The sequence below is a fragment of the Salvia splendens genome, chromosome 3 (assembly GCF_004379255.2).
Source record: "Salvia splendens isolate huo1 chromosome 3, SspV2, whole genome shotgun sequence".
NCBI lineage: Eukaryota > Viridiplantae > Streptophyta > Magnoliopsida > Lamiales > Lamiaceae > Salvia > Salvia splendens.
This window is the reverse complement of record NC_056034.1, coordinates 380393-406490: the sequence shown is the minus strand read 5'-3', so window position 1 is coordinate 406490 and position 26098 is coordinate 380393. Positions and strand designations below refer to the sequence as shown.

The following is a 26098-nucleotide window of genomic DNA, read 5'->3' as shown; positions in this document are numbered from 1 at the left end:
TAAGGAGACCAAGATCCTTCATCTCAAACTCATGGAATAAGTTCTTCCTTAGTTCGACCATCTCCTCTTCACCATCTCTAGTAATGATTATGTCGTCTACATATATGATCAGACATGTGATCTTTCCTCCTATTTTCTTGATAAACAAAGTATGATCTGCATTACTCTGTTCGTATTCGTACTGTTTCATTACTTTTGTAAATCTCTCAAACCATGCTCGAGGTGACTGTTTCAACCTGTATAGTGTCTTCTTGAGCTGACACACTTCCCCATCTACAAAATCTCCCGTGAAACCAGGCGGTGGTTCCATGAATACTGTCTTAGGTAACTCTCCGTGCTGGAATGCATCTGTCACATCAAACTGGTGGAGCGGCCAATCCTTATTAGCAGCAATCGAGAATAACACCCGCACGTTATTAATCATAGCAACCAGGGAGAACGTTTCAACATAGTCCACACCATACGTCTGGGTGTATCCTTTCGCCACGAGTCGTGCCTTGTATCTCTCTATTGTCCCATCTGGTCTTCTTTTTATAGTGATTACCCATCTGCACTCGACAGTTCTAGCTCCTTCAGGCAATTTGCTTGTGATCCACATATTATTCTTCATCAGGGCTTTCATTTCAGTAAGCATTGCTTCCCTCCACTTCTTATACTTCATTGCCTCCTCGGCTGTCTGTGGGATTTCTTGTTCTTCGTACAGTGCTGCCTCAAATGCCCGAGCCATTTTAGTTAGATTTCCTTGTACGAAGTTTGCCACCCCATAGCAGCTCTTCTTCCCTATCTTTTCAGGTGAATATCGTTTTTCCGGAATCCCCCTTGTACTTCGGAAAGGAAGCACATATCTCCCGGTGTCTTCATCCACGGTGTTATCCTCCTCTTGGGGTTCTGTATCAACCGGGTCAGTAATAACTAGACTCTCAACAACATTCAGTTCAGTAATTACCTCAGATATCGTCGGAGGAGGATCGCTTGGGAGCGGATGAGAAGGTTCTTGTGGCGAGACGTGCTCGGCGGCAGTGACCACCACTGGATCTGTTGAATCCCCAATCGAGGAGTTTGGCAATGACACAACCCAACTTAGATAGTCCTCGGAATTACTTGGACCACTCTCCCCCTGAATACTAAGGTGAGTATGATAGAAAATTTCGGTTTCCAGGAAATTGCAGTTCATGGTGGTGGTGATTTTTCGAGTGAAAGGGTCATAGCATCTGTAACCTTTTGATTCACTCCATACCCCACAAAGACACATTTGGTTAGACAAGGTTGATAGTTTGGTTCTCTCGTATTTTGGGATATGAGTGTAGACGGTACAACCAAAGACTTTTGACTGAAGGTTCAAGTGTTCGGGTATTTTGGCCTGTTTGGATAGTGAATGAATGGGGATTTTCATGTTCAGGATTTTTGTAGGACGACGATTGATGAGGTAGATGGATATAGCAACTGCTTCTGGCCAAAAATATTTGGGGACTTTGGATTCAATCATTATAGCTCGGGTCATTTCTAGGATTGTTCTATTTTTTCCGCTCGGCAACCTCATTTTGTTCTGGTGTATAGGCACACGAGGTTTGGTGGATCACTCATTTTTCTTTGCAAAATTGGGTAATAGCACTGTTAACGAATTCCCTCCCATTATCTGACCTAAGGGTTTTGATAGTGGTATGAAATTGTGTTTTAATCAATTTAAAGAACAAGGTAAATTTATCAAACACATCAGATTTGTTTTTCAAAAAATAAACTCACCTCATTCTAGTGCAGTCATCAATAAAAATCACAAAGTATCGAAAACCATTCTCGCCCACCACTAGTGCGGGACCCCAAACGTCAGAGTGTACTAAAGAAAACATGGATTTCACACGAGTATTTGTAGGCTTAAAAGACTGTCTATGGCTCTTGGCCAAAACACAAGTTTCACATGAAAAAACATAAGAAATTGGAAGGTTCGGATAAAACAATTTAAAGTAACCAGGAGAAGGGTGTCCTAGTCTTCAGTGCCAGAGCCAAGTTTCCTATTTCGTGGATCCGTGAGCCAGCATTGCACTGCCATGTTGAGCTATCTCGTCCACGTAATAGAGTCCTTGCTTCTCAGTGCCACGCCCAAGAATCCTCCTCGTCTGAATATCCTGCAAAATACAAAAGTCGGGGTGCATTAGGAGCGTGCAATTCAATTCCTTAGTCACATGACTAATTGACATCAGTCTCTGAGATAAAGTAGGGACATATAGACAGTTCATGAGTCTGAGTGTAGGTGAAATTTCAATTGTGCCTGATCCTTCAACAGTAATCAATTCCCCACTCGCAGTTCTAATATATGACTCTGTGCCATTATCAAAAGTAATAAAATCATTCCTTTCTGGAGTCATAGTATCAGTTGCCCCACAATTAAATATCCAACCCTTGAAGTGTTTATCAATTACATTATGAACATGAAATGCAACGGAAGTTTCTCGTAGGGGTTAAAAACTATTTTTAGACACATAATCGGGGCAAATATGATATTCTCGACCAGTCTGGGGTTCAATTGCAATTTTTGGGCAGTCATGGGGGCGAATATTAACATGGGGTATTTTCTGAAATTTCCAGTTCTTATGGGGTAGCAACTGTAAATAAGTGTGATTTAAATTAGGGAAATTAGGGTTTGGGATTAACCCAAACCCGTTACCTCCTTGCGTCGTTCCGTCAAGGATTCCAGTCATCTCCGTGAAATTCCCGGTGCCTCTCACGTTGTCGCCGACGGGTTGGTCCTCATGACACACCCCAGCCCCTAGTCCACCTGATTCCCCATGATTTTCTCCGTCAATTCACCGTGGTGTTCCATCGTTGTTTACCCCGACGGCGAGCTTCGCCTGCGCCGCCCCTGCTCTCGATTTCTGTCGCTCTTCCCACCATTCCGGGTACCCCAATCGTTTGAAGCATGTCTCCCATGTGTGCTTCTGTTTTCCATAGTGGGAACACCATAATTTTGAGTTGTCGGGGCGTTGATTTCCTGATCGGCTGGTGGCGGAGGGGCGCGGTGGAGCGCCGCAGTACTGTGGTCGCTGGTTCTGGGTGGCGGAGCCCTGTCCGATCGCCGCGAGCCCATGTCCGATTTCACCCCCAAATGACGTATCGGCGTTGCTGCCGTTGGCTTCTCCGGTGGGTGAGGGCGATGCCAGTGGCATGATTCGACGTTGAGCCGCCTCCGTCTTCACCCATCCGTAGGCTGCCTCCACTGATGGGGTCGGCTCCTCCTTCAAGATATCCCTCCGAATTGAATCGTACTCCTGATTCAATCTGGTCAGAAATTTAATCAATTGTTTCTCATTCAAGTGTGTTCGAAACTGATCGATTCCCTTATCACAACAACTAATCGGCTGCTTCTGGCTTCTGTCGATGTTGATCTACATCCCGTGGATCCTCCGGTAATAAGTCTCCGGATCGAGGTTTCCTTGTTTGATTTTATTGTCTTCTCTTCCAGGTCGTAGATGTGGTATTTGTCGGCCTTGTTCTCGAAGGTCACGACAAGACTGTCCCACAACGCTTTGGCGGTTAGATGGTGCGCGAAGTCGGCAACGATACCGTTCTCGATGTTGTCGACGATCCACGAGAACACCACCAAGTCGTTTTCCTCCCACACATTGAGCCCTTTGCTTCTTGGTTCCGGGGGCTCGTTCCTGATGTATGAGTAGGCTCATCGGCCTCCAATTTTCACTTTGATCAATCGAGACCAAAGGGGGTAGTTTCTTCCATTCAACTTGAATGCAACTGTGATACTTTTGCTATTCCTCAGACTTGTTACCTGTTCTGGATCGGTTTTTGTGTCCTCTGTCTCTGACATTTTTGGTTATAGGATATGTTATCTTATCTGGGTTTGATCTGGTTTGAAAAGGGTCGAGAAAAAGGTATTATCGGCTATGATGAAAATTTTCTGAGCCAAGATCGATCTGCTCTGAGGCCATGTAGAAAATCAGTGGAGAGAATCGGTCGTTTATTCAATAATGAATATGATACAGAAATTATAAGAATATATAGGCTAGAGTATCTTTACATTTGGTAAACCTAATTTACAATAATTACTATTCTATAAAAGTAACAATAGTTTCACATATCAACGGCATATAATCTTCTTGATTTTATGTGATATTTCTTCTAACATTCCCAAATCCCAATGAAAATATGCAAGGATACGCTGCACGGCCACCACATGTTTTCTGAAATTCCCATAGCGGTCAAATCCCACCATGCCTAATTGCCTATTGTGGGCAAGTACGAGGCTACACTCATTACAACCAAGTGTTTCTTCACCAGGGAAGCAAATTAGAGTAAGTTTTGTGGGATTCTTGTCTTTGATGCATATATCCAATAAATTAAATATTACTAGTACAATAGCCCTCTTTAGAGGTTTGTCTTGGGCCACTTTATAGTTTTCTAACTTTGAGTTAAGTTCGACTCTTTTCTTCTTTTTCACTTTGTTCTTGTTAGTTTTGTTTACTCCGTATCAACTCGGCTCTTGTCAAATGGAGTTGTGATACAGATATCACACTGCAACAATCCAAAGATGCACCGGATGTAACGGAGGAGCCACCGGTGGACAGCAGCGAGGAAGAAGGAAGCGCAAGGGAGGAACCACGAAGGACTTCAAGGCAATCAAAGAAGCCAGATTGGTTCAAGGATTATGTTTCCCGTTAGTTATAGCAATTTTTGCCTTTTATTATTTTTATTTTTATTGTTGGATTATCTATTTTTGGAACTTTTGAGTCGAACATATTATAAGCTCCGTTTCGGGTTTTCTTATTGGTTCTTTCCCGAAATGATCCAGTCGAACCAAACCTAGGGTCCTTAGTATTATAAATAGAGGTTCTGTGCATTGAAACACCAAGAATCAATATATAAGAATTTACCTAAATTTCCGTTCTTTATTTTTCCGCAATTTTTCTCTCGTCCAAACCCTAGTCGGACAAAAACCTAGGCTGCTCGACGGGAAGATCCCGCGAACGAACATACCTTTTATCCGACAATCCCTCGTCGCCACAAACCGATACGAGTAACGTCGTATCAAGTTGTCATTAATCCTTTAACCATACAACTTCACTTTTGATTAGTCTAAACTCAGCCACCACATTTGATAGGATCATATGAATTTTAGGCATAATAATTTCATTTATTGTGCTTACTACATAATCGGACATAGTTTTATTAATTATACATCATCAGTCGAGAATAAAAGAAGCCAAAGATAATAACCAGTCAAACATGGGTTGGAAAAGGTCGTTTAACAATGGGAACCAAACGCAAAGGGTTTTTCCTTCTAACAGTTCCACCAAAGGACTCCGTCATATCCAAATCTTCATGTTTCATCCCGTTTGGCATTTTCCAATCGAAGTGATACAGAAACATAGCAAGCAGAAACTCTACGTTTGCTAGTCCGAACAACATGCCAGGGCACATTCTCCTTCCTGAACCAAAAGGTATATATTCTAGATTGTTCCCTTTGAAATCGACGGAGCTCCCCTCGAATCTCTCTGGTATAAACTTCTCTGCATCGTTCCAATACTCGGGATCCCTTCCCAGTGCCCATGCATTCACTATCACTCTGGTTTTTGCCGGGATTTCGTATCCATCAATTTCACATCTTTCGACGTTCATTCTCGGGATTAAAAGCGGAAGCGCAGGGTGCAATCTCAGTGTCTCTTTGATGACTAATCTCATGTATTTTAGCTCATCAAACTTGGCTTCATCTACGTATCCCTTGTCGTCAAAAACCTTCCTCACTTCTTCTTGTGCCTTGCTGAGTATGCTTGGGTTTCTCATCATCTCTGACATTGCCCATTCCACACTGATGGTTCCCGTGTCGGTTCCAGCTATGAACATATTCTAATCCAGATAAAAAAAAAAGTATTCAAGCATGAGATTTTCAACCTCACAATTTTTGCGAAACAAAGTTTTATCTTTGGAGTAATTAAACACAAATGGGAGAATGTACACGTTGTGAAAAGTAGCTCCATAATAAACTAATTATCAAATTAATATAAAAGAATATCGTCATCAAATCTTAAATGATTTACTACAATCTTCAATCTAAAATAACTGGTATGTCCTTTATTTTGAAAAATCTCAATCCACTTTTATTATTTTTAAATAACTCGCATTTTTTCTCCATAAAGTAGAAAATTGAAAAATTGAGAGCACAAACCAGAACCACAGCTTTGATATTGTGAGTGGTGAGAGGGAATTCAGTTCCATCTTGCTGAATCCTGAGCAGAACATCCAACAGATCATCCACCTCGCCACCATCCCCGGCGGCTTTGTCGGCTTTATGCTCCTCGATGATGCTATCCAGCAGTCTGTCTACTTTCCGATACATCCGTTGGATCTTCATCTGGTCTCCGGTGATCAACGGCAGCAACTTCACGGAAGGATACAGATCCGCCAGCATGAACCCCGTCGCCAGATGAGTGATCTCCAGGATTATCGAAGTCATCACGCCGCGCTCCTTCGTCTTGTTCCCGACCACCGCCCTCGTCGTCACGTCGTACGCCATCAGGTAGAGATCGTCCGACAGGTTCACCGGAGAGCCTTCGAAGGAAGCCATCTGTTTGCAGAAATTTAGACTCTCCTGCTCTCGGATGGGGCGGAAGGACTGCACGCGCGCGGCGTTGAGGAGCTCGAGCGTGCAGATCTTCCGGAGATGGCGCCACTGGTCGCCGTAGGGGGCGGCGACGATCTCGGAGTAGTTGTAGGAGAGCGTCTCCCCGACGAGGGTCGAGGAGCGGTTGGCGAAGTTGATGTCGTGAGTCCTCATCATCTGTTTGGCGAAGGCGACGGAGGAGATGATGAGGAAGTGGATTTCGCCGAGCTGGAGGTGCATAAGGGGGCCGTGTTCCGCCGCGAGGCGGCGGAACATGTGCGGGGGGGAGTCGGTGCGGAGAAGGAGGTGGAGGTTGCCGATGAGAGGGAGGGTTTTGGGGCCGGGGATGTGTGAGTAAATTTTTGATGATTTTGAGATTTTTTGAGATTTGAGAAATAACAACACAAAGAGGAGAAAGGGGAGTATCAGTATAGGTATAGCTATGAGTGTGGATGCCATGTTTAACTCCATGATTAGTGTTTAAACTTGGTGAACTAGTCTTGTGTTAGTCATCTATATATACAGAGAGAATGGGATGTTGAGTAGCACATCAATTAATCCCTTCTTCGCTTCCGACTTAAGTGATACTACTAGTATTTTATTTTGGCAATAAAATTAAGAAAGTGATGTTTAGTAGCTAAACAAAGAAATGAAGGATTAATTAAGCCTTAATTTGTGGTTTAACTTCAACCACGTACTTAATTTAATTTTACAACTTTGATCACAAAAATATTAATTTTAGTAAGCAGTCAGCACACGCATTGTGACTCTGATCATTATTTTATGGATTGTAAAAGTAAATTCAACAATAGAAATTTTGTCTACTTGAAAAATTTTACAATTCAAAATTATTTAGCAGTCCTACCGTACGACAGCTACGCCCTTTTTGGACCGGGAAAAAAAAGGTATTTCAACTATTTGGTGTTTATATGGATATATTCATTTACATATTCATATTACTACTGCTATTTAATTATATTTCATTATTTGTTTCTGTAGGATTTGATTTGTTTTATTTTCTTAATATAAAATTTGTATTCAAATATGTTAAATGAAGAAACATAATTATTTCTCTTTCCCAATTCTCATTATCTCTTCTTCAACTCTCAATTACATCAGTATGTTAATAAATATTACTTGTATCTCAGGTCGTGCATTTTTCTTCTAATTTATTTGTAAATTGAAAGTGATGTTGTAACTGTGATTTGGATCGCAATGGTTGTTTTATTTGAAATTAAGCATCAAATTGTCATCAGTCATTGAACGATGCAGATTATAATGTCATAGGTAGGAAAGACTCAGTGCAATTAATAATCATTTTTTAAGTTAATTGACTTTTTCTGCATATCTCGCTTTGAATATAATAAGTAATCAATAACTGCCCAAGAAAGGAGTAGGTTTTTTTAATCTTTTTCAATGCCTGCATTGCTCAGCCATTTAAGTTAAAAAAATCAAGAAGTAGAGAAGATAGAAGCCATAAGACATAATTTTAGTTCTAGTTGGAAAATAATTTTATACAACAGTGACAAGAAAATGTATCAAGGTAGAAAAGCAAAGGGAACTTAGCTTTGAATTTTTACAAGAGGAGTAACCCCATCAAATCTACTCATTAAATTTTGGAAGTGATGTTTTATTCTTGAATTAGAATTGATATGTTGGGAAAATTCACTGCAATTGATATGTTAAAGCCTCTGCAATCGATAACGAGTTTTAGAGAAAGAAAAAGAAAATGGTAACGTTTATATAAATAGCAGCATTCATCTAAAATTTCAAGTCATACTTAATCTGGTTGAAATGTGTACCAAAAAAAGGTTATGCATACTTTTAACATAAAACAGCGCAATAGATTCAATTTCAACCCAAAAGTGTAGAATTTCAGAATAAGCTGAATCATGAAGGTCTAGGAAGGTGCTTTTAGTACAAAATCCACAAAATAAATTCATTTTCATTCTGATAATATTACATGGAAATTAATCAAGAAGAGTTCAGTACAGAATGAGCAAAGTTACCAAATGCCAAATAAAGCCAGAGTTTGCAACTGCGTACCGTTTCAGATTGGCGTCCAAGATCAAAAGCATCTCTACCTCCAGCTGTGCATCTGGCACCATAAAGAAAAGCGTAATACGACGCAGTGTTTAATTGTAAACCATATACTTGGGTGTTGCACTGAATTTCTGATATCCTTTGATGACTTTGTTGACAGCATCAAGAAAATCTTTCTCAGTCACCGTCTTCCTTCTTGCACGGATAGCGTACATTCCTGCTTCTGTGCACACACTTCTTATGTCGGCGCCTGATTTTGGACAGAAAAGACGATTTAGTATATCCATGCCATACCATCAAGTTGATTTTTTGTACAATATGCAAGCATTGGTTAACAGTTTAACAGTGGAATTTGGGCACAGCCGAGCAAGAAGTTCAAACCGGATGTCCCTCTCACAGTTCATTGTGCGTGTGTGAATCTTGAAGATCTGGGTCCTGCTCTCGAGATCTGGCAGTCCAAATTCGACTTTGCGATCTAGTCTTCCAGGACGTAAAAGCGCCGGATCAAGGGTATCAGGTCTGCATAAAACGAACACATTAGTTGAAGAGGTGCAACAAATTTATGTAAGCTCGATGATAAAAGACAAGCATATTATGTTCAAATTACAAGTTTTATCAAAGATTCAATCAACAATGCATTAAACTGTAGCTCTGTCCTTCTTTAAAAAAATGGTCAGCTTCAGCTTCAATAATAGTACTCCACATAACTAAGGCAGAACTTGTTATAACTCATCAAATGGATAAGGGAAAATGAATAAGTGCAGGCACATCTACAAATTTGAAAGTTGTGGTCCCAGTGCACATGCCAAAAGTAATACCCACAGTGAAAAAGCTAAAAATGGGGCAAAATAGACTACCGACCGGTTAGTTGCCATCAGAACTTTAATATTTCCACGAGCATCAAATCCATCTAGCTGATTCACGATTTCAAGCATGGTGCGTTGAACCTCATTGTCTCCACCCACCCCATCATCAAAACGTGCACCTCCAATAGCATCTACTTCATCAAAAAATACAATACAAGCTTTTTTCGAGCGAGCCATCTGCACAGAGGCAAAGCGAAAAGGTACATTAAGTAAATTCCAAGTTTAGATGAAAACTTTGAGAGAAAATTGGTAAATTTTAGGGTATGGAACCTGAAATAGTTCACGAACCATCCGAGCTCCCTCACCAACATATTTCTGAACAAGCTCACTACCAATAACACGGATAAAGCACGCATCGGTTCGATTAGCCACTGCTCTCGCTAGCAGAGTTTTGCCAGTTCCAGGGGGACCATAGCAAAGAACACCCTTGGGAGGATCAATCCCCAGCTTTACAAACTTTTCAGGGTGAAGCATAGGCAGCTCAACCACCTGAGGATAACCATTATTATTCACAAATCCAATTAATATTCCAGTTGATAATTTTAACCTATAACTATAGGTATGAAGACAACATTCCAGCATTACTATACAACTACCTCTCTCATCTTTTCAATCTGCTCCTTGCATCCTCCAACATCATTATATGTAACATCTGGCTTTTCCTCCACCGTCATCATTGTAACACTTGGATCAATCTTTGGAGGCAAAGGAATCTGAATTTGATATTTATTCCTGTCCACGCTGCAAGAAAAACAGACTTAAACTTCACATCACGGCAGAAAAACAAACATAAGTAAAAGCCCGCACAACCAACAATCAGAATCTCAGGCCTACAACTTTGACTCCAGAAAGATAATTTATAGTATCGATTATCTTCAAATCAATTTATTAATGAAAAGTAACAACTGCAGTTTGGTGAATTGAATGAGGAAGTCCAAATCCATCTTGCATCTTTAACATGCAACATATCACTTATGCAATGAACAAGATAAGAGGAGAAGATAAATATATCCAGGTCCTAAAGAACAGGAATTCACAGATTACACAATGTTCAGAGTCTATGAATAGTTCTTGAGTTTTTAACTGATAAACCCATTCTTAGTGTTAGTTTACATCACACATGCAGTTCAGCAAAGAGGCATATAAACCACGCAAGATATGCGATGCATCTAGGAAATTTGGGACCAGAAAAACAAATTATAGAAAATAAAGATGGAAAAGCTCACCCAACACGCATGCCTTCTTCAATATCAGTAGGTGAAACTTTATCACCAAGTCCCACAACAAACTGCAACGAGAAAAATAACACATGATGAACAAAAGTTAGACCACACAACATTACCAAAAAAAAGAGGCATAACTGTCCATCAAGTACTGGTGTAAGCTACGATACAAGAGAGGTGAGATATAGATATGGTGGTGTTAACCTATCTCTTAATTTTCCAAGGATGACAATAAAAGAAATTATTGGGGAAAACCTACGAAAAAGGCAGGTGAAATACCTTGGCAATCTGCTTGACATTTATAACATACTTGGCATCCTCTGTGTTTGGATTGATTATCTTTGTGCATCGTGCAACCTATTCAAGGAAAAACACTATATATCATAAGATATGAGTCTAGAGGGATGTATAGTAGACTTCGAAATCCAGAAACAAAACCTGAAGAGGCTGTTCCTCCTGCATCATTTGCTTATCAGATACAAGATCCCACTGACTTGGTGCAGCTAAACCAGTGTCCGATTCCTTAATACCTATTATGAATTTAAAAGAGCATATTAGCATCAAAATAAATGTTAACTAGACAAATTAACCAATTGATCAGGCAACCATTGCAGTTCAGTGGTAGCATTCATGGTGTTCATTAATGAATTCTCCACTCCACTCCCACCCCAGCCAAAAGAAGGGAGGGAAATAAGAAAAAGAAGCAACTACTAAAGATCAGATCAGTTTCGAATATAGTAAATTTACATACCACATAAATCATTAATCTTCTTCGCCATCTCCTTGATTTCCTTCTCAGCTTTCTTTATGCTGTTCGAGTAAGGTCCCAAACCCTGCGTATACCAACATACAAAAACAATAAATAGCAACACCAAAGCATACCATGAGTACCATATAAATTTTAATTGCATGTCACAACTCCTTACACATTCCAACAAAATATTGCCCATATGCAAAATATAGCCCCCATAAATATAACAAGTTTAAATAATAAGAGCAGGTGAATACAGAAATTAAGTTTGCACGACGGAGCATCATCAAAACTACTCCTAGCCCAACTAATTGTTTCGCCTATGGATCCAATTGCACATGGTGGTTCATCATATTTATGTGACAATGGTTTGTGCAGTTAATCCTTTTATACTAAGTTTGTTGTTTAGAGCTTAGTCAACCTCTAAAGAGTTCCCATCCCTTTATACTAATTACTAAGTTCGTTATTTAGTCAGGAACACTTAACTGTAAGTTTGGTACAATAATATGCAGATATCTTGTGGTGCTAAGCATTGGTGAGTCGAGAATGAGCAAATGTTCTAAATTATATACTATTGAACAAAAGGATTACATATTCAATGTAGTATTAATTTTGCAGGACGGTTTCCAATAAAACATTGCAAGACAAAAAAAAATGTGAGCGAAATATTTATCAGCTAGGTGAAACCAGTCCGACCAGCAGCTAACTAAATTCATGGAAAACTATATGAATCCTCGTTTCCACCAAAAAACATTCATCAGCTAGATCCTATTGCCTCTCAGTCAACAAAAACAAATCATAAGTCACGGATAGATTGCGTAACATTAGGGTTTATGACAAAATTAAAAAAGAAAGGAAAAAATTACATAGGTTTTGAGGAGGGCGATATCATCTTCATCGAGAGGCTTAGGATTCTTCTCGTCCTTGATCTCATCCTCTGGATCGTGCGCCATTTCCCCAAACTCTAATCGAATTTTCCTCCTTCCAGACTTGTTGGTTTATGTTTTGGTGAAACTTTTCTTGCAGAAGGAGCTGAGTATTTTTATTTTTAAGATAAAGTGAAAAACAAGTTATTTATACTCGAATTAATTCACGTGGTTTTGTGGGCTGCCTTTTGAAATTAGATAATAGGCCATATTAAACTTAAAAGCCCAATATACTTATTGGGCTTATATGATAATACGCAGCTAAATTGGTAATTGCTTCCACAATTGCAATAAGATAGTTACAATAATCACTGATCATCTCCAAAAAAATAGTATTAGTAAGTTTGGTAAACATTTCACTTTTAAGCAAAGATTTGAATCGTCACGACGAAAAAAGAACGGGATTTTATGTAGCTTTATTTTATGTGTTAAGCGGAGAGAGTAAAGTAGTAAGAGAAAGGAATAAAGTAGAGATAAAAGTATTTCTATTTTTAGTAATGAATCACCTTGGTTGGGACAAATCAAAAGGGAAAGTGAGTCATCGTGGAGATGAGGGAGTAGTAAATAAGAAAACAGCAAATGTGAAGTTACATTTCTTAAGTTAAGTACTTAACAATGTACTGGTAAATCACAATTCTGCATCTGTCCCAAAATTAAGCATTCATGATCCCAGATTCTAGTCTCTTGCATCATTTGCCTTAATGGGCAATTTTTATTGCTTTTTTCCACGATAAACATATACAGATTTGCTCGGATTCTAGCCAATAAAAGGTTAACTAGCCAAAAAAAATCCCCATGAATGAATGATGGAATTCACTAAACTGGAAAAGAAGCTGAAGAAGCTAACTAAAACTGATGACTAAACTGAATCGCTGTATTTCTTCACATCTGCAACATTAAGATGGTATTTCTGGCAAATCTTTGATATCGCAAACTCGCTCAGACAACAGTCATCATCCTTGTTTTGGATAAGCTTTTCCAGTTCCTCTGAAGGCTGAAAAACCTAAGCATGATAAAGAAATATCCCGAGGCAATTAGATAGTAAAACCTAATAAGACGTTATGAACTTGCACATCTTAGTTATAGAGTCAATAATGAAACAGATCAATTCATTGGCTGGCATAAATATTTATTCCAAGATGTGGAGGTAAGTTGGAAAAGAAGCTTACGAATAGAGAGGTCGTCGAATTTTCATTATTTTTATCCTGTGAGGAACTATCTTCGCTTTTGGCTGTCTGATCAGAAGGATTGGGCCGATAGGAGGCGTCAGTGACTAAGTGCATCAGCTTTTCACTTCCCTGGAAGGGGAATAAAAGTTGTAAGCTAAAAGGTGCGTACCGATGCTTTTAAAGAGCATCAGAAAGTTGTGATTTTGACAAAATGTTTTCTGATGATTCCATGCCTGTGATGCTCTCCAGTGAGAATAGGCGCGGAATGAGATCCAAAAGAATGGGATGTTAGGCAAAGGAAGAACCTGCATATGATTACCACATATTTAATCAAAAGGATTGACTTTATATTGAGCAGAGGAAATAGAGCACAAGAAAAAAACAATTTTATTTTGGTGCAGTGACATACCATGAAAACTGATGTCAAAGGCACCATTATGGCTGAGCAGTAGAAGTATTTCGTATGAATAACAGATCCCCTGGTAAGCATGTTACACATTTGATTCGAAATTATGAATGTTTATGGGGTTGATGTTTACCAGAAAGACTCACTGCCTAATCAAATGATAACACATGGGGAAGCAAGAAAAATGATGATGAAACCTATATGTTATGGCATGCTACACATTCATGATATTCATGCCTTGGAACTAAAGACAGAGAACAATATGAGATATAATGCTACTCTTTTATTAAAAATAGATAATAATATTCAAGATTGCACAAAGTATCACATAAGATTCAATAAGGTTACCTGTACGCTAGATGTCGGAGTCTTCGGCGAACAAGTCTTGGATTCAAACTGTCACAAGTAGAAACAGATTGTATAGAAAATAAATCTCCACGTAAACAAATCATATAACACCTGCATAGCATATTAACCTTCTAATATAGTAGTACTAATTTTTTTTCCCATAATTCTTATGGTTGCTTTAATTTTTAAATTTTAAAAATTGCTAGATAGCATTCTTCTATCATTTTATGAAGCGGGTAGCAGTATGCACTAAAGAAAATGTGCTTTGGAGTATGTAGTTATGCACCAATATTAAGTAAAGGTGGATTGTACAAGATTAACATTTATTATTCTCCTGCAATATAAATTTGCACTTTCTTTTTATCTTAGTTTTAGGCTGGCATCAGAATAGGTAAAGTATTGGGGGATATTGACTATAGATGTCATGATTATACATGGAATGGAATCAGATTACCTCGATGGATACACGATATCCACTCTATTAATCTCCTTTGGAATAGATTTAAAGAAGATTTCTGATGGCTTCACACGTGACAACAACTTCACTCCAAGCCTACATGTTAGAACAATCAGGTAAAATTATAAATGGTAATGAGAACATGTTTTCCCCGTTCCACAGACTATAGATTAAAGAACTAGTGAACTACACAAAAACCCCCTCCATCCCATTAATAATGTCTCAAAAGGCTCCAAAAACAGAGATTAAGGAATGCAGCATTTGTGGCTATAAATTAAAGACCCTCACTTGTAAGACAATTTTAAGGATTTTTTGGGTTGGAGACATAAATTGGACAACCCAAAAATGATACAGGGACAGAACAGTTCATAACAAAACAAAAACTCAAAAAAAAAGACCAGGAACAATATCATGTTCATCTATATATACCCATGAATTTTATTCTTCAAAGTTCCTTGGGGCGCCTTCTCCAGCTTACTCCAGGCTCCATTCATCTATATATTATCAATGCTAACAGTTAGATGAACACACTCAAAATATTAATTAATCCATTCACACTTATAAATTTTACAACAAATATTGGCTCTAGTTAGTGATGTCTAACCAACAAATCCTGCATCTACGATTTGATGTAGGTTGACAAATTTTTTACACTTTACTCAATGAAAACAACACTATCCAGTGGAGAAGATGGCATATATCCTAGTCAAAATACAGGAACAAAGTAGAAAGACATCCATTTAATCAGTAACATAACAAAACAAAGCCAATCAATCACAACTCAGACACCCACAAGCACAATGCTTTAATCACATTACTCACTAAAAACCACGCATGATCACATTTAATCAAAGACGAGCCCTATAAACACCAATTGCGCAATAAACTACGCAGCACCAAGTAACAAAATCCGCTTAAACTAGTGTAAATCAGCGCAAATAACTAATTCCAAACAAAACAAAATCCAAATGCCTTCAGCTAGCTGCACATTTACGACAAAACCGTTCGGCACAAATCAAAATCAAACACAATCATTTTAGCAACAGACAAAAGCTAATGAGGAGACCTTGTTTGCGAAGAAATCAACGGCGAGCTCAACTTTCGAGTCCTCGGAGGGCTTACTGCTGGAGAGCTTGTTCCAGAGCTCCGTCACCGTCGAAGGAGCGGTGGATGACTGAGCGGCGGCCGCCGACGGGTCAATCGATCGGCTGAAACACCAATTCCTTCCTCTGATCGGAAACACCACAACTTTAGCCCTCATTTTGAAATTCTACGATAAATAAATAGAATGAATCGTAGAATCTGGAGCTGTTTGCTGTTTGAGAAGGAACTCGAGAAGATAAATGGAATCTGAAAACGAAAATGTATGGAAATTACAACATAGAGTGGCGGCGTTGTTTAGAAATTGTGTTTCAGTACTATTAAAAACTAAATGAGTGCTTAAATTATCAGAAATAGAAGTAGTAAAAAAATACTAAATGAGTGCTATATCCACTTGGACTCCATTTATACCTTTTTACAACTACATAATTTTTTTAATTTTCATTATACATTATTTTTCAACTATGAAATTGTTGGTTGAGATTTGAGAACTTATTTGAGTTCAATTTAATTCATTACAAACAATGATGCATATAACTTTTCAAGTTAGATTTAAAACTCAATTGATGTTTTAGTACAATGAATAAATCTTTGACTCTTATTTTATTTCGATTTGTCCTAAAATAAATCTATGCTTAATCTTTAAATATCAATTTATTAAGTCATCCTGCCAAGAAGAAGCATCACAACACAAGGCTATGCATTTTGTATTTCGATTTGTCCTAAAATAAATCTCTGCTTAATCTTTAAATATTAATTTATTAAGTCATCCCGCCAAGAAATCCTGCCAAGAAGAAGCGCCACAAATCAAGGCTATGCATTTTGGGGACGGCCCGTGTCCATCAAAACACACCAAACTATCGAATTAGACCAACTGACCAAGCTTGATATCTCTAGTTAATCTTTACGCATCCAAACGATAAACGTAGATAGTCGATAAACGCATCATCTAACAAAAGTCACCAAATATTTTTATAACATCGACAAAAACCTTGTTCACGAGGGATATTCAACATCGCCAGTATTGCACATAAGCTGAACTACTGTATACAACTCAACACAACACAACAAACAGACACCAACTAAGCTAACTTTCTCAAGAAACTATGGAAAACAAAACTACAAGTCAAAATTTCTGGCTGAAGCTCTTATTACATATGGAACAAGATAAATCAGGTATGATCTAATTTACACCATCAATTCACATGTCCAAACAAATATGTGGCAGGATCCAGGGGTCGTTAGCCATCTCCTTCAGTTTCCCCATGGCAGTGGATTCCACGAAAAAAAATAAAGATTAAGCAGTTTAAGCAAGTAGATAGTAGGGTGAGACTCAACTTCATAAGGAGCACCAGTATCTTCATGAGGAGAGGTGAATGTACAAGATTCAAGGTCACTCATCTTCTGCGATGAAGTTTGGAAGTTCACCCTGGCACAAGTACTCGTCACATTGTGATGCTGAGCCCCAGTCCTTGCGGAGACGTAGAATATCATCAGTGAAAGTGGATCCAGAGGATCCAATGAAGACTGATGAAAGAGCGCAAATAGTCTTGTCCAGCATTGCCTCAACCTTCACACAATGAAAATTTCTAGTTTTAGATATATTTATTCAGACAGTAGTATTTCAAAGATTCTGTGATATCTCAGTTATAAATCGAAAGTTGGTTTGATTATTTAACCATCCTTCAAACCTATCAATTCAATCTCATCCACCACACAAAAGCCCTAAATGGTATTCCACCCTCTAGACGATGTCATGCATAACCACGCGGTGGAGAGGTTGATGCGTTGACCCAACAAAAAAGTGTATAGCTAGTTCTAACAATCTATGAAATGTTCTTGTCATGTATAGATTCAAGATCAAGTGCCTATTTATGATTCTTAAGAGATAACCAATTGCTAAGAGCTACTAATGGAATGAGATAAGATTCAAGAACCAACAAGAAACGTATGCCCACCTGAGAGTCTCCCTCAAGTCCGTGTCTGTATAATAAAGCATCCCATTTTTCAGCTGAATTGCGAGCTGGTCTCTGAACAAGCGGTACAGTCTTCCTGTTCAAGACAACAAGTGATTGAAGTAAACCAGTTTCACTTTCTGCAGCATCTGTAGAGAGATATATCACTGGACTACTAGCCCTCTCAACAACTCGATTGATGCACTCTGCAGCTTGCGGAACAGGATAGAAGCAGCTTGGTTGTTTGGCATTGCTGAGAAACCATTAAGAAATTCATGTTACACGTCACATAGAATCACAGGATAACATGTAGCAAGGCCTGAAAAGATAAGGTAAATAAGTACCAGAATTTTAAGAAGCCGTGGCGCCGGAAATGAAGAGCCACAAAGTCTTTACCCAAGAATGTCTGTATGAAACGTTGAGCAGTGAGCAAAATAAGCCTACTCGGCTCAATCAAAGTCTTACATTTATGTGCAATCGGACCTCCTGGCTGCATCACCCAATCTCTCTCGACATCAGCAAAGAACACATCTCCGATTGCAATGACATCACTGTCCGAAGAAAACTTTGCCAAAACATCCTGTACTGTCCTCTGTTTTGGCTTCTTAACATCCTCCTTCCAGACAGCTTCAACCTTACTCAAAGAGACCCCCGACCCCTTCAACTTCTTCACACGCTCATCATCCATAAAACATGGCTGTGGCAACGAGAAATAACACATAAACTTGTCTACATGCAAATGGTTCTTCTTGCTCTCTGCAAACTCCTCAAATGTCACCACGACTTTCCTCCCCAAGCACTTATTAATGTGATCAATATCCAACAGGCGGTGGAACTCATAATCAACCTTTGAACTCGGGATCACCAAAAACCGGTTCAACAAAGCCGCAAAGAACATATGCTTCTCCAAACAGATCAAATGATTCGACATTTGGCCAGATACACAAATAGCAAACAAATACTTGTTTGATTTCGGGTTCCACTCTATTGTCTTCCTATCTCCCAACCTCTGATCCACCTTCTTGCACCTAGCCCAATCAGACAAACTCGAATCCGTGTAATTTGCAGACAAATCCACAGAACCCTCATCCTCGTGAGCTGACAACAGAGTCCCCTGAACTTGCTTATTCAACGAAATTTGGCCAAAAACTCGGGACTTCAAGTCTTCCAACACCCCAATATCCTTACCAGAGTTCAAATCCACCGAATTACTATTATTTACCAAGCTAAAATTCGATCCACCAATCAATGTAGTATAATTCCACATCTTAACAAGCTCAATTTCCTGCTGCTTAAGCAAATACAAAGCACGTAACTCAGACTCACGCATTCGATCAGCCAACAAACCATTACCCCCAATACCCCTAATCGACGGCACACGCATCCGGAACACATTCTTCAAATCGGTGGTAAAAAAAACTATCAAAATCACCACCGGCAGAGAAATCGCGAGAATGTACCTCTTATTGAATCTGCGCGCGGCGCCGGAGACTCTGCTCCTCAATTCGCCGTCGATTCCGAAAGCCGAGCGGTGGTTGCGGTGATCGGGCGACTTCACGGCGTCGTTCGGCCTCGCATTTTGCAAAATCAGATTCTCGCGATCCTCCTCTTCGTCCGATAGCTCCCTCTCCATCATTTTTGGCGTGAAATCGAGTAAATGGGGCTGGAGAAGCAGCAATTAGGAGGATTGTGTGTTTATTTCTCAGTGAGCTCCGCCTGTGTGGATCTCTTCTGCAATCGTGGGAGGGTTTTGAAGAGAGAGAAATGGGTGTTTGGTTGGGAGGGAAGAGTGAGAAGGAAGGGAAGAAGCCACAACTAATTCTGCATCATTGGTTGTTGATCGGAAAAGAACATCGTCGGTGGAAAGTGACCTGTGACCGGATCTGCCAGCTGCAACATGACCCGCTTTATATGGGCTTTATTTTCCTATCTTGGCCCAAATTTGGGGTTTGGTCGGCCCATTTATATAGCTGAATGCCCGTGAGGATTATAGTGTAGATTTAATTTCTAATGACCAGCTTGTCAAATAATCTGGGATTGAATTAGTCTGGTGATACATGTGCCTCACCACCGTAGATCAATTCCTATCACATATGCCCCAAATTAGAATCTATATATGCAATTATGAAATCTAATACATAATCCCTCTGTCCACAAACAATTAATAAAGTTGTAAATGGTACGAATTTTAATGTATAATTGATAAAGTATAAGAAAGTGAGTCAAAATGTGGTGAAAGTAGTGTTAGTGGATTGTTGGGTCCACATTTAGAATAATGTGTATGGTTAGTATTTGGTTTAAAACTTTCTATTTTCAGAATTAGTCTAATTTTGGTGGACGGCCCAAAATGGTAAAACTTGTAAATTTTTTTGTGGACGGAGGTAGTATAAGTATATGGACTTACAAATATTACTCCATAAATAAAATTTGTACTTACAACCCGAGTCACAATTTCCAACAATTTAAGAGAATTTTCGTTGATATTTTTTATTAAAAAATAAATTAGAAGTTGTTTTTAGGTATGTAATTGATTGTGATGCCCATTTCATGAAATCATATCAATTTTATTCGACAAAAAATTATAACGCCTACACTCGTCCATGCAAAATAGTCTTCCTTGGTAGTGGACATTAATAAAAGAGAGATTGAGTAAAGAGGGGAATGAAGTAAGTGGAAAATAGAACTCACATCCTAAGAGAATAATCTTACCATAAATACATATAGAGTAATTTAATGGACGGATAAAAATATATACTATAAAAAAACATGTCCATATTACATATAGACATGTTGCATGTATATGTATAGAGTAATTTGGTAAAACAAATTGCATGCTTTGCCAAATACTGCATGTCTATAGCACGCTTGCAGTTGATTGAAACAAATTGCATTTGTCACGAATTCACAAAGATAAAAAGGACCGTATATAGCAGTGTGTTGTATGTTTGAAGGGTCGATATCTTTGTGCTATTTAGAGAGTCAAAAGATTAGAATAAGAGGGATTCTAGTGTTAGTATCCTATTTTACAAAGTTAATCTATTGGATAATATTTCAGTTTAATTGCAGTGGATTTATTATTTGCAACAAATTTAAGCAAATAAACAAGCCAACTGGTAGCAACAAAAATAAGAGTTACACATTCAATGGATTGAAGTAGCAAACATGCTAAACAGTACTACTTGCAAAGAAATACGCTCAAAACAGAACACAGTGAAAACAGTTGGTGTCAATCCGCACATCCCCAAGAACTACTTCCGACATAAGCGGCCTCATCAGTCCATGAACAGACAGACAGACAGAGATTACATGTGCAGAGCATAACTAGATGAGGAATATGCAAGTGACACTAATGAGCTATAACCAGCATATTTGCAATATTTTCTGTCTATATAAGTTTACCTAGAAACTGAAAATGGAAACCAATGTACCATCTAATGCATTATTGTAACAGCCTCATTATCTCAACTTGAAAGTTGGGGCCTGCGAGGCTCTTCCGTAATGCTTGGTTTGGTTGTTGCTGTTGTTGAATTCATCTTGCTGCTATCGTCTTGTCTTGGCAGACTCCACCACTGATTCGCTGCAATATTCCAAGTGAATTGATTGCATTGTTGCTATTTCACCAATTTCACAAGGGATCTCCTCCAATTCCTTTGTTGCGTAAAGGCGAAGTTTCTCAAGTAGGAAAATGTTATGATGATAATTATGAGCCAAGTTGTGGTTTGCATGTACGAGAAGATGTCAAACGACGTACATAAGAGAGCACATTTCCGCCCCCTCGGAAAAACATTTCTGGATCCGTATTCTTGCATTTTTTGGCTGGGAATATCAGCAAACACCAAGTGGGCGTGGATGAGTTTATTCTTGCCATATTATGGCAAACGTCTGCTGGGTGTAGAGTTACTACGTTTCTCTTCCTTACTTTCTTCTTTGGAGAATTCTACCAACAAATTAATTTTTTTATGGACTTTTAAAGGTCAAAACTTTTATAATATTTTAAATAACGAGAGTATAATTTTTAAACATGTTGTTGGTAAATAACCATAAACAATAAAGATGTAAAAGTAAACCATAATTTAATCAAGTATATGATGAAAATATGAATACATCGATGATTGAAGTTATCTCCCAATCTAACTAGAATCGTTTTCTTTTTCCAATTATAGGATTGAAAAATGACGAAAACTAATTTCTTCAGCTAATTACTTTTTTAATTATTCAAGCTGATATAAAGTCAACTATTATTAATTGCAGAGACTTTAACATATCAACTGCATTGAAATTTCAAACATATCAATTCTAGATGGTGAGGCGACTTTGATGATTAATTACACGCCATTAAGTTCCAATAATTCAAGATTGCATAACTACTATTGATTTGTTCGTATAAATATATAAACTTTAAATTCAAAATGCGTGTGTGGAATTATTGGCGCTTATTAATTAATTTCAAACATTTGACCAAACAGACTATGAAGGATTACTCTTTCTATTTATAGTGATGATCGTTTATTCGATATAGTCAATATAAAATAAAATAAAATATTTTCAGATCACAATTGTACTATTTGGAGAAAGTTAGTACTCCTATTTTTTTATGATACCTATAAAGTTATTTTTTTATGATACCTATCTAGTTACAAGACTAATTGTATATTAATCAAATTAATTAGTAATGGCATGCAAAGTAAGATAGTTAGTATAGGGTGGCAAATGGCAACCCCATATATATATAGTCCCTCCGTCCCGAATATTTCGTCCCAGTATTCCATTTCGGTCCGTCCCACATAATTTGTCCCACTTCACTTTTACCATTTTTGGTAGTGGACCTCATATTCCACTAACTCATTCCTACTCACATTTTATTATAAAACTAATATATAAAAGTGGGTCCCACAATCCACTAACTTTTTCAACTTACTTTCCATTACATTTCTTAAAACTCGTGCCCGGTCAAAGTGTCCCAAATTATCTGGGACGGAGGGAGTACTATATACTACGTGGTATCTTGCAATGAATTGATGCAACTCTACTTCACCATCTTAGTAAACATTTGTTAGCTACTCAACAGAATTCAAATTAGAATCACAACATTCTCCAACCAATGCTGCCATGCGCAATTCTACTTCACCATCTTAGGCAACATTTGTTAGCTACTCAATATAATTCAAATTACAATCACCCCATTCTTCCAACCATAAGTTGTCACAAGGCAAATATATATATATATATATATATATATATATATATATATATATATATAGGGTTTTGATCTATGCAAAACTAGATTTAAATACAGAAACGCAGAACAATATCATAATTAGTTCACTTTTAGGTCATAATTAGGTAATTTTTAGGTCATGCTAACAAAGCATGATCTAAAACGATCTTAGCATGACATTAAACCCAAATATTATAATATGACCTAAAATTGCTTAATTATGACCTTCCGTGTTTTTGGTTAATTATTGACCATTAGATCATCTAATCCTAGGGCCAAGATTTGGTCTGCATTTCTGGATTTAAACACATACTTATTTTGATCATCTCCCTATATATATATATATATATATATATATATATATAGCATTATTCTTCTTTTCATACCTTAGATCCTTTATTCTTCTTAATATGGGCCGTTAGATCTCATTCATCAACGGTTCAGATGATCTGCATTATTACACAATAATGGTGCATTATTAGTCGGTGTGCATTATTCAACTGAAAATCTGCATTATTAAATGACACGTGGCATCAATCTAACCGTCGGATGACAAAATCGTGGGGCTGAGATCAAGAAGAAAATATGAGAAAATATGGAAAAAGGAAATGAATACATACATCCCTATATATATATATATATATATATATATATATAGAGGTGTGATCAAATACAAACTCTCTAAAATACAAACTATACAAACTATGTCAACGGAGTGTACAAATTCTGTCACCGGAGTGTACAAATTATATCAACAGGGGTCGATGTCAATATGTCACCGGGGGTCGATGTCAACGGAATGTACAAATTCTGTCACCGGGGGATGTACGGAGTGTACAAATTCTGTCGATAGGAGTGTCCAAATTCTGATTTTTCGATGTCAAAATGTTGACATTAGAAAAATCTCTTATATTAACCGTTGATTAATTGTATTAAGTGAGTAGGATTAAAGTTTGTATAGTTTGTATTTTAGAGGGTTTGTAGTTTATCACACCCCTATATATATATATATATATATTATAGCATATACTATGCGGTGTCTTTGCAATGAATTGATGCAACTCTATTTCACCATCTTAGTCAACATTTGTTAGCTACTCCATATGCATATAAATGAATAACTTGACACAAAATAAATTAAACATTATGGAGCTTTTTAACAATATACTAATACCTCTACTTTGCTTTCTCCTCATTGCGTGGATGTTTCTCAAATCTCAAACAATCTCAAAACATGCAAAGACTTACTCACACATCCCAGGCCCCAAAACCCTCCCCCTCATCGGAAACCTCCACCTCATGCTCCGCCCCGCCCCGCCCCACCACATCTTCCGACAGCTCGCCGCCAAACACGGCCCCCTGATGCATCTCCAGCTCGGCGAAATCCACTCCGTCATCATCTCCTCCGTCGACTTCGCCAAACAGGTGGTGAGAACTCACGATATCAACTTCGCCAATCGCCCCCCGGGCCTGATTACGGAGAAGCTCACCTACAATTACTCCGACATCGTCCTAGCCCCCTACGGGGATCTGTGGCGCCAGCTGCGGAAGATCTGCACGCTCGAGCTCCTGAGCGCGAGGCGCGTGCAGTCCTTCCGCCGCATAAGGGAGGAGGAGACTTTGGGTCTCTGCAAACAGATCGCTTCTTGTGAAAGAATAGGATCTCCGGTTGATATTTCAGGAATACTCTACTTGACGTCGTTCGATGTTACAACGAGGGTGGTGGTCGGGGGCAAGACGAAAGAGCGCGGAACGGTGACTTCTATAATCCAAGAAAGCATCCAGTTGGCAACGGGATTCATGTTGGCCGATCTCTATCCGTCCATCAACTTGCTTCCGTTGATCACCGGAGTTAAGTTTAAGACCCAACGGATGTATCGAAAATTAGACAAGCTGTTCGATAGCATTATCGAGCAGCATAAAGCCGCTGGTGATGGTGGCGAGGTGGAAGATCTGGTGGATGTTCTGCTCAAGATTCAACAAGATGAAACTGAATTCCCTCTTACTACTCAAAATATCAAAGCTGTGGTTCTGGTTTGTGCTTCCTTCATTCTCAATTCAGAAATTACTTAAATGTGTAATACGAGGAATATGTATTTCAGTACAAAAAAAATGGCAACGCTTATTAATTTTATTTGGAAATGTGAGAGTAAGCATATTGACATTTATAAGTTGGAAAGATCTAAAATGAAACTTTGTTTCTAAATAAAAGGTGTCATATATGTGTTTAACCTTGTAATGCATTATTACTGGTTTAGGATATGTTCGTAGCTGGAACCGACACGTCAACCATCAACGTGGAATGGGCAATGTCAGAGATGATGAGAAACCCAAGCATACTCAGCAAGGCACAAGAAGAAGTGAGGAAGGTTTTTGACGACAAGGGATACGTAGATGAAGCCAAGTTTGATGAGCTAAAATACATGAGATTAGTCATCAAAGAGACACTGAGATTGCACCCTGCGCTTCCGCTTTTAATCCCGAGAATGAACGTCGAAAGATGTGAAATTGATGGATATGAAATCCCAGCAAAAACCAGAGTGATAGTGAATGCATGGGCACTGGGAAGGGATCCCGAGTATTGGAACGATGCAGAGAAGTTTATACCAGAGAGATTCGAGGGGAGCTGCGTTGATTTCAAAGGGAACAATCTAGAATATATACCTTTTGGTTCAGGAAGAAGAATGTGTCCTGGTATGTCATTTGGACTGGCAAACGTAGAGCTTCCGCTTGCTATGCTTCTGTATCATTTTGATTGGAAAATGCCAAACGGGATGAGACGTGAAGATTTGGATATGAAGGAGGCCTTTGGCGCCACTGTTAGAAGGAAACACCCTTTGTGTTTGGTTCCCATTGTTAAACGACCTTTGCCTGCAAGTGCTTGACTGATCATTTATATGTGGCTTATGTGTCCTCGTGTTATTGGAGTGATGATAGGTAGTTTAGAGCAGTATCTATGATTGTGTAATAAGCACGATAAATGAAATTATTATCCCTTTTAAATTAAATTACTACTAGTACTAGTGCC

At 38.5% G+C, this 26098-nt stretch overlaps 5 protein-coding genes across 6 annotated transcripts; 1 reads left to right on the top strand and 4 right to left on the bottom strand.

Annotated features, from left to right (window-relative positions):
- Nucleotides 1-5119: 5119 nt before the first annotated feature.
- On the bottom strand, nucleotides 5120-7179 carry LOC121794129 (salviol synthase-like). Its single transcript, XM_042192158.1, has 2 exons — nucleotides 6173-7179; nucleotides 5120-5853 (listed from the first exon to the last, which is right to left on the bottom strand). Exons 1-2 carry the CDS (start codon nucleotides 7076-7078, stop codon nucleotides 5227-5229), a joined length of 1533 nt encoding a protein of 510 aa, XP_042048092.1. The 5' UTR covers nucleotides 7079-7179; the 3' UTR covers nucleotides 5120-5226.
- A 1271-nt stretch (nucleotides 7180-8450) lies between these two features.
- Nucleotides 8451-12528, bottom strand: LOC121794130 (26S proteasome regulatory subunit 7). 2 transcript variants are annotated; one of them, XM_042192159.1, is made up of 10 exons: nucleotides 12357-12528; nucleotides 11491-11572; nucleotides 11178-11269; nucleotides 11019-11096; nucleotides 10743-10804; nucleotides 10113-10257; nucleotides 9787-10005; nucleotides 9512-9693; nucleotides 8994-9169; nucleotides 8451-8900 (listed from the first exon to the last, which is right to left on the bottom strand). In XM_042192159.1, the coding sequence occupies exons 1-10, from the start codon at nucleotides 12441-12443 to the stop codon at nucleotides 8743-8745; spliced, it is 1281 nt and encodes a 426-aa protein (XP_042048093.1). In that variant the 5' UTR covers nucleotides 12444-12528; the 3' UTR covers nucleotides 8451-8742. The 2 variants fall into 2 exon arrangements, with proteins under 2 accessions (XP_042048093.1, XP_042048094.1); XM_042192160.1 differs by having other exon boundaries at nucleotides 9032-9169.
- A 453-nt stretch (nucleotides 12529-12981) lies between these two features.
- On the bottom strand, nucleotides 12982-16241 carry LOC121797361 (uncharacterized protein YDL183C-like). Its single transcript, XM_042196117.1, has 8 exons — nucleotides 15863-16241; nucleotides 15226-15290; nucleotides 14794-14892; nucleotides 14340-14387; nucleotides 13995-14064; nucleotides 13819-13890; nucleotides 13586-13714; nucleotides 12982-13419 (listed from the first exon to the last, which is right to left on the bottom strand). Exons 1-8 carry the CDS (start codon nucleotides 16055-16057, stop codon nucleotides 13276-13278), a joined length of 822 nt encoding a protein of 273 aa, XP_042052051.1. The 5' UTR covers nucleotides 16058-16241; the 3' UTR covers nucleotides 12982-13275.
- Nucleotides 16242-16847: 606 nt separating this feature from the next.
- Nucleotides 16848-19846, bottom strand: LOC121797107 (O-fucosyltransferase 36-like). The gene is made up of 3 exons (XM_042195833.1): nucleotides 18197-19846; nucleotides 17856-18105; nucleotides 16848-17467 (listed from the first exon to the last, which is right to left on the bottom strand). The coding sequence occupies exons 1-3, from the start codon at nucleotides 19486-19488 to the stop codon at nucleotides 17291-17293; spliced, it is 1719 nt and encodes a 572-aa protein (XP_042051767.1). The 5' UTR covers nucleotides 19489-19846; the 3' UTR covers nucleotides 16848-17290.
- Nucleotides 19847-24216: 4370 nt separating this feature from the next.
- On the top strand, nucleotides 24217-26073 carry LOC121793857 (cytochrome P450 71D10-like). Its single transcript, XM_042191886.1, has 2 exons — nucleotides 24217-25104; nucleotides 25329-26073. Exons 1-2 carry the CDS (start codon nucleotides 24217-24219, stop codon nucleotides 25953-25955), a joined length of 1515 nt encoding a protein of 504 aa, XP_042047820.1. The 3' UTR covers nucleotides 25956-26073.
- Nucleotides 26074-26098: the final 25 nt, after the last annotated feature.

Excerpts from the sequence above, each read along its gene's own strand:
- LOC121794129 (XM_042192158.1), bottom strand. The coding sequence starts at position 7,078 with ATGGAGTTAAACATGGCATCCACACTCATAGCTATACCTATACTGATA. Across the intron at positions 5,854-6,172 it reads ATATCAAAGCTGTGGTTCTG|AATATGTTCATAGCTGGAAC; the intron begins GTTTGTGCTCTC and ends TATCTGGATTAG.
- LOC121794130 (XM_042192159.1), bottom strand. The coding sequence starts at position 12,443 with ATGGCGCACGATCCAGAGGATGAGATCAAGGACGAGAAGAATCCTAAG. Across the intron at positions 11,097-11,177 it reads AGGAGGAACAGCCTCTTCAG|GTTGCACGATGCACAAAGAT; the intron begins GTTTTGTTTCTG and ends TTCCTTGAATAG. Across the intron at positions 9,694-9,786 it reads TGGTTCGTGAACTATTTCAG|ATGGCTCGCTCGAAAAAAGC; the intron begins GTTCCATACCCT and ends GCCTCTGTGCAG.
- LOC121797361 (XM_042196117.1), bottom strand. The coding sequence starts at position 16,057 with ATGAGGGCTAAAGTTGTGGTGTTTCCGATCAGAGGAAGGAATTGGTGT. Across the intron at positions 14,388-14,793 it reads GATATCGTGTATCCATCGAG|TTTGAATCCAAGACTTGTTC; the intron begins GTAATCTGATTC and ends TACTTGTGACAG. Across the intron at positions 13,715-13,818 it reads CTCACTGGAGAGCATCACAG|GGAAGTGAAAAGCTGATGCA; the intron begins GCATGGAATCAT and ends TTCCCCTTCCAG.
- LOC121797107 (XM_042195833.1), bottom strand. The coding sequence starts at position 19,488 with ATGATGGAGAGGGAGCTATCGGACGAAGAGGAGGATCGCGAGAATCTG. Across the intron at positions 18,106-18,196 it reads CACGGCTTCTTAAAATTCTG|CAATGCCAAACAACCAAGCT; the intron begins GTACTTATTTAC and ends ATGGTTTCTCAG. Across the intron at positions 17,468-17,855 it reads GACTTGAGGGAGACTCTCAG|GTTGAGGCAATGCTGGACAA; the intron begins GTGGGCATACGT and ends CATTGTGTGAAG.
- LOC121793857 (XM_042191886.1), top strand. The coding sequence starts at position 24,217 with ATGGAGCTTTTTAACAATATACTAATACCTCTACTTTGCTTTCTCCTC. Across the intron at positions 25,105-25,328 it reads ATATCAAAGCTGTGGTTCTG|GATATGTTCGTAGCTGGAAC; the intron begins GTTTGTGCTTCC and ends TTACTGGTTTAG.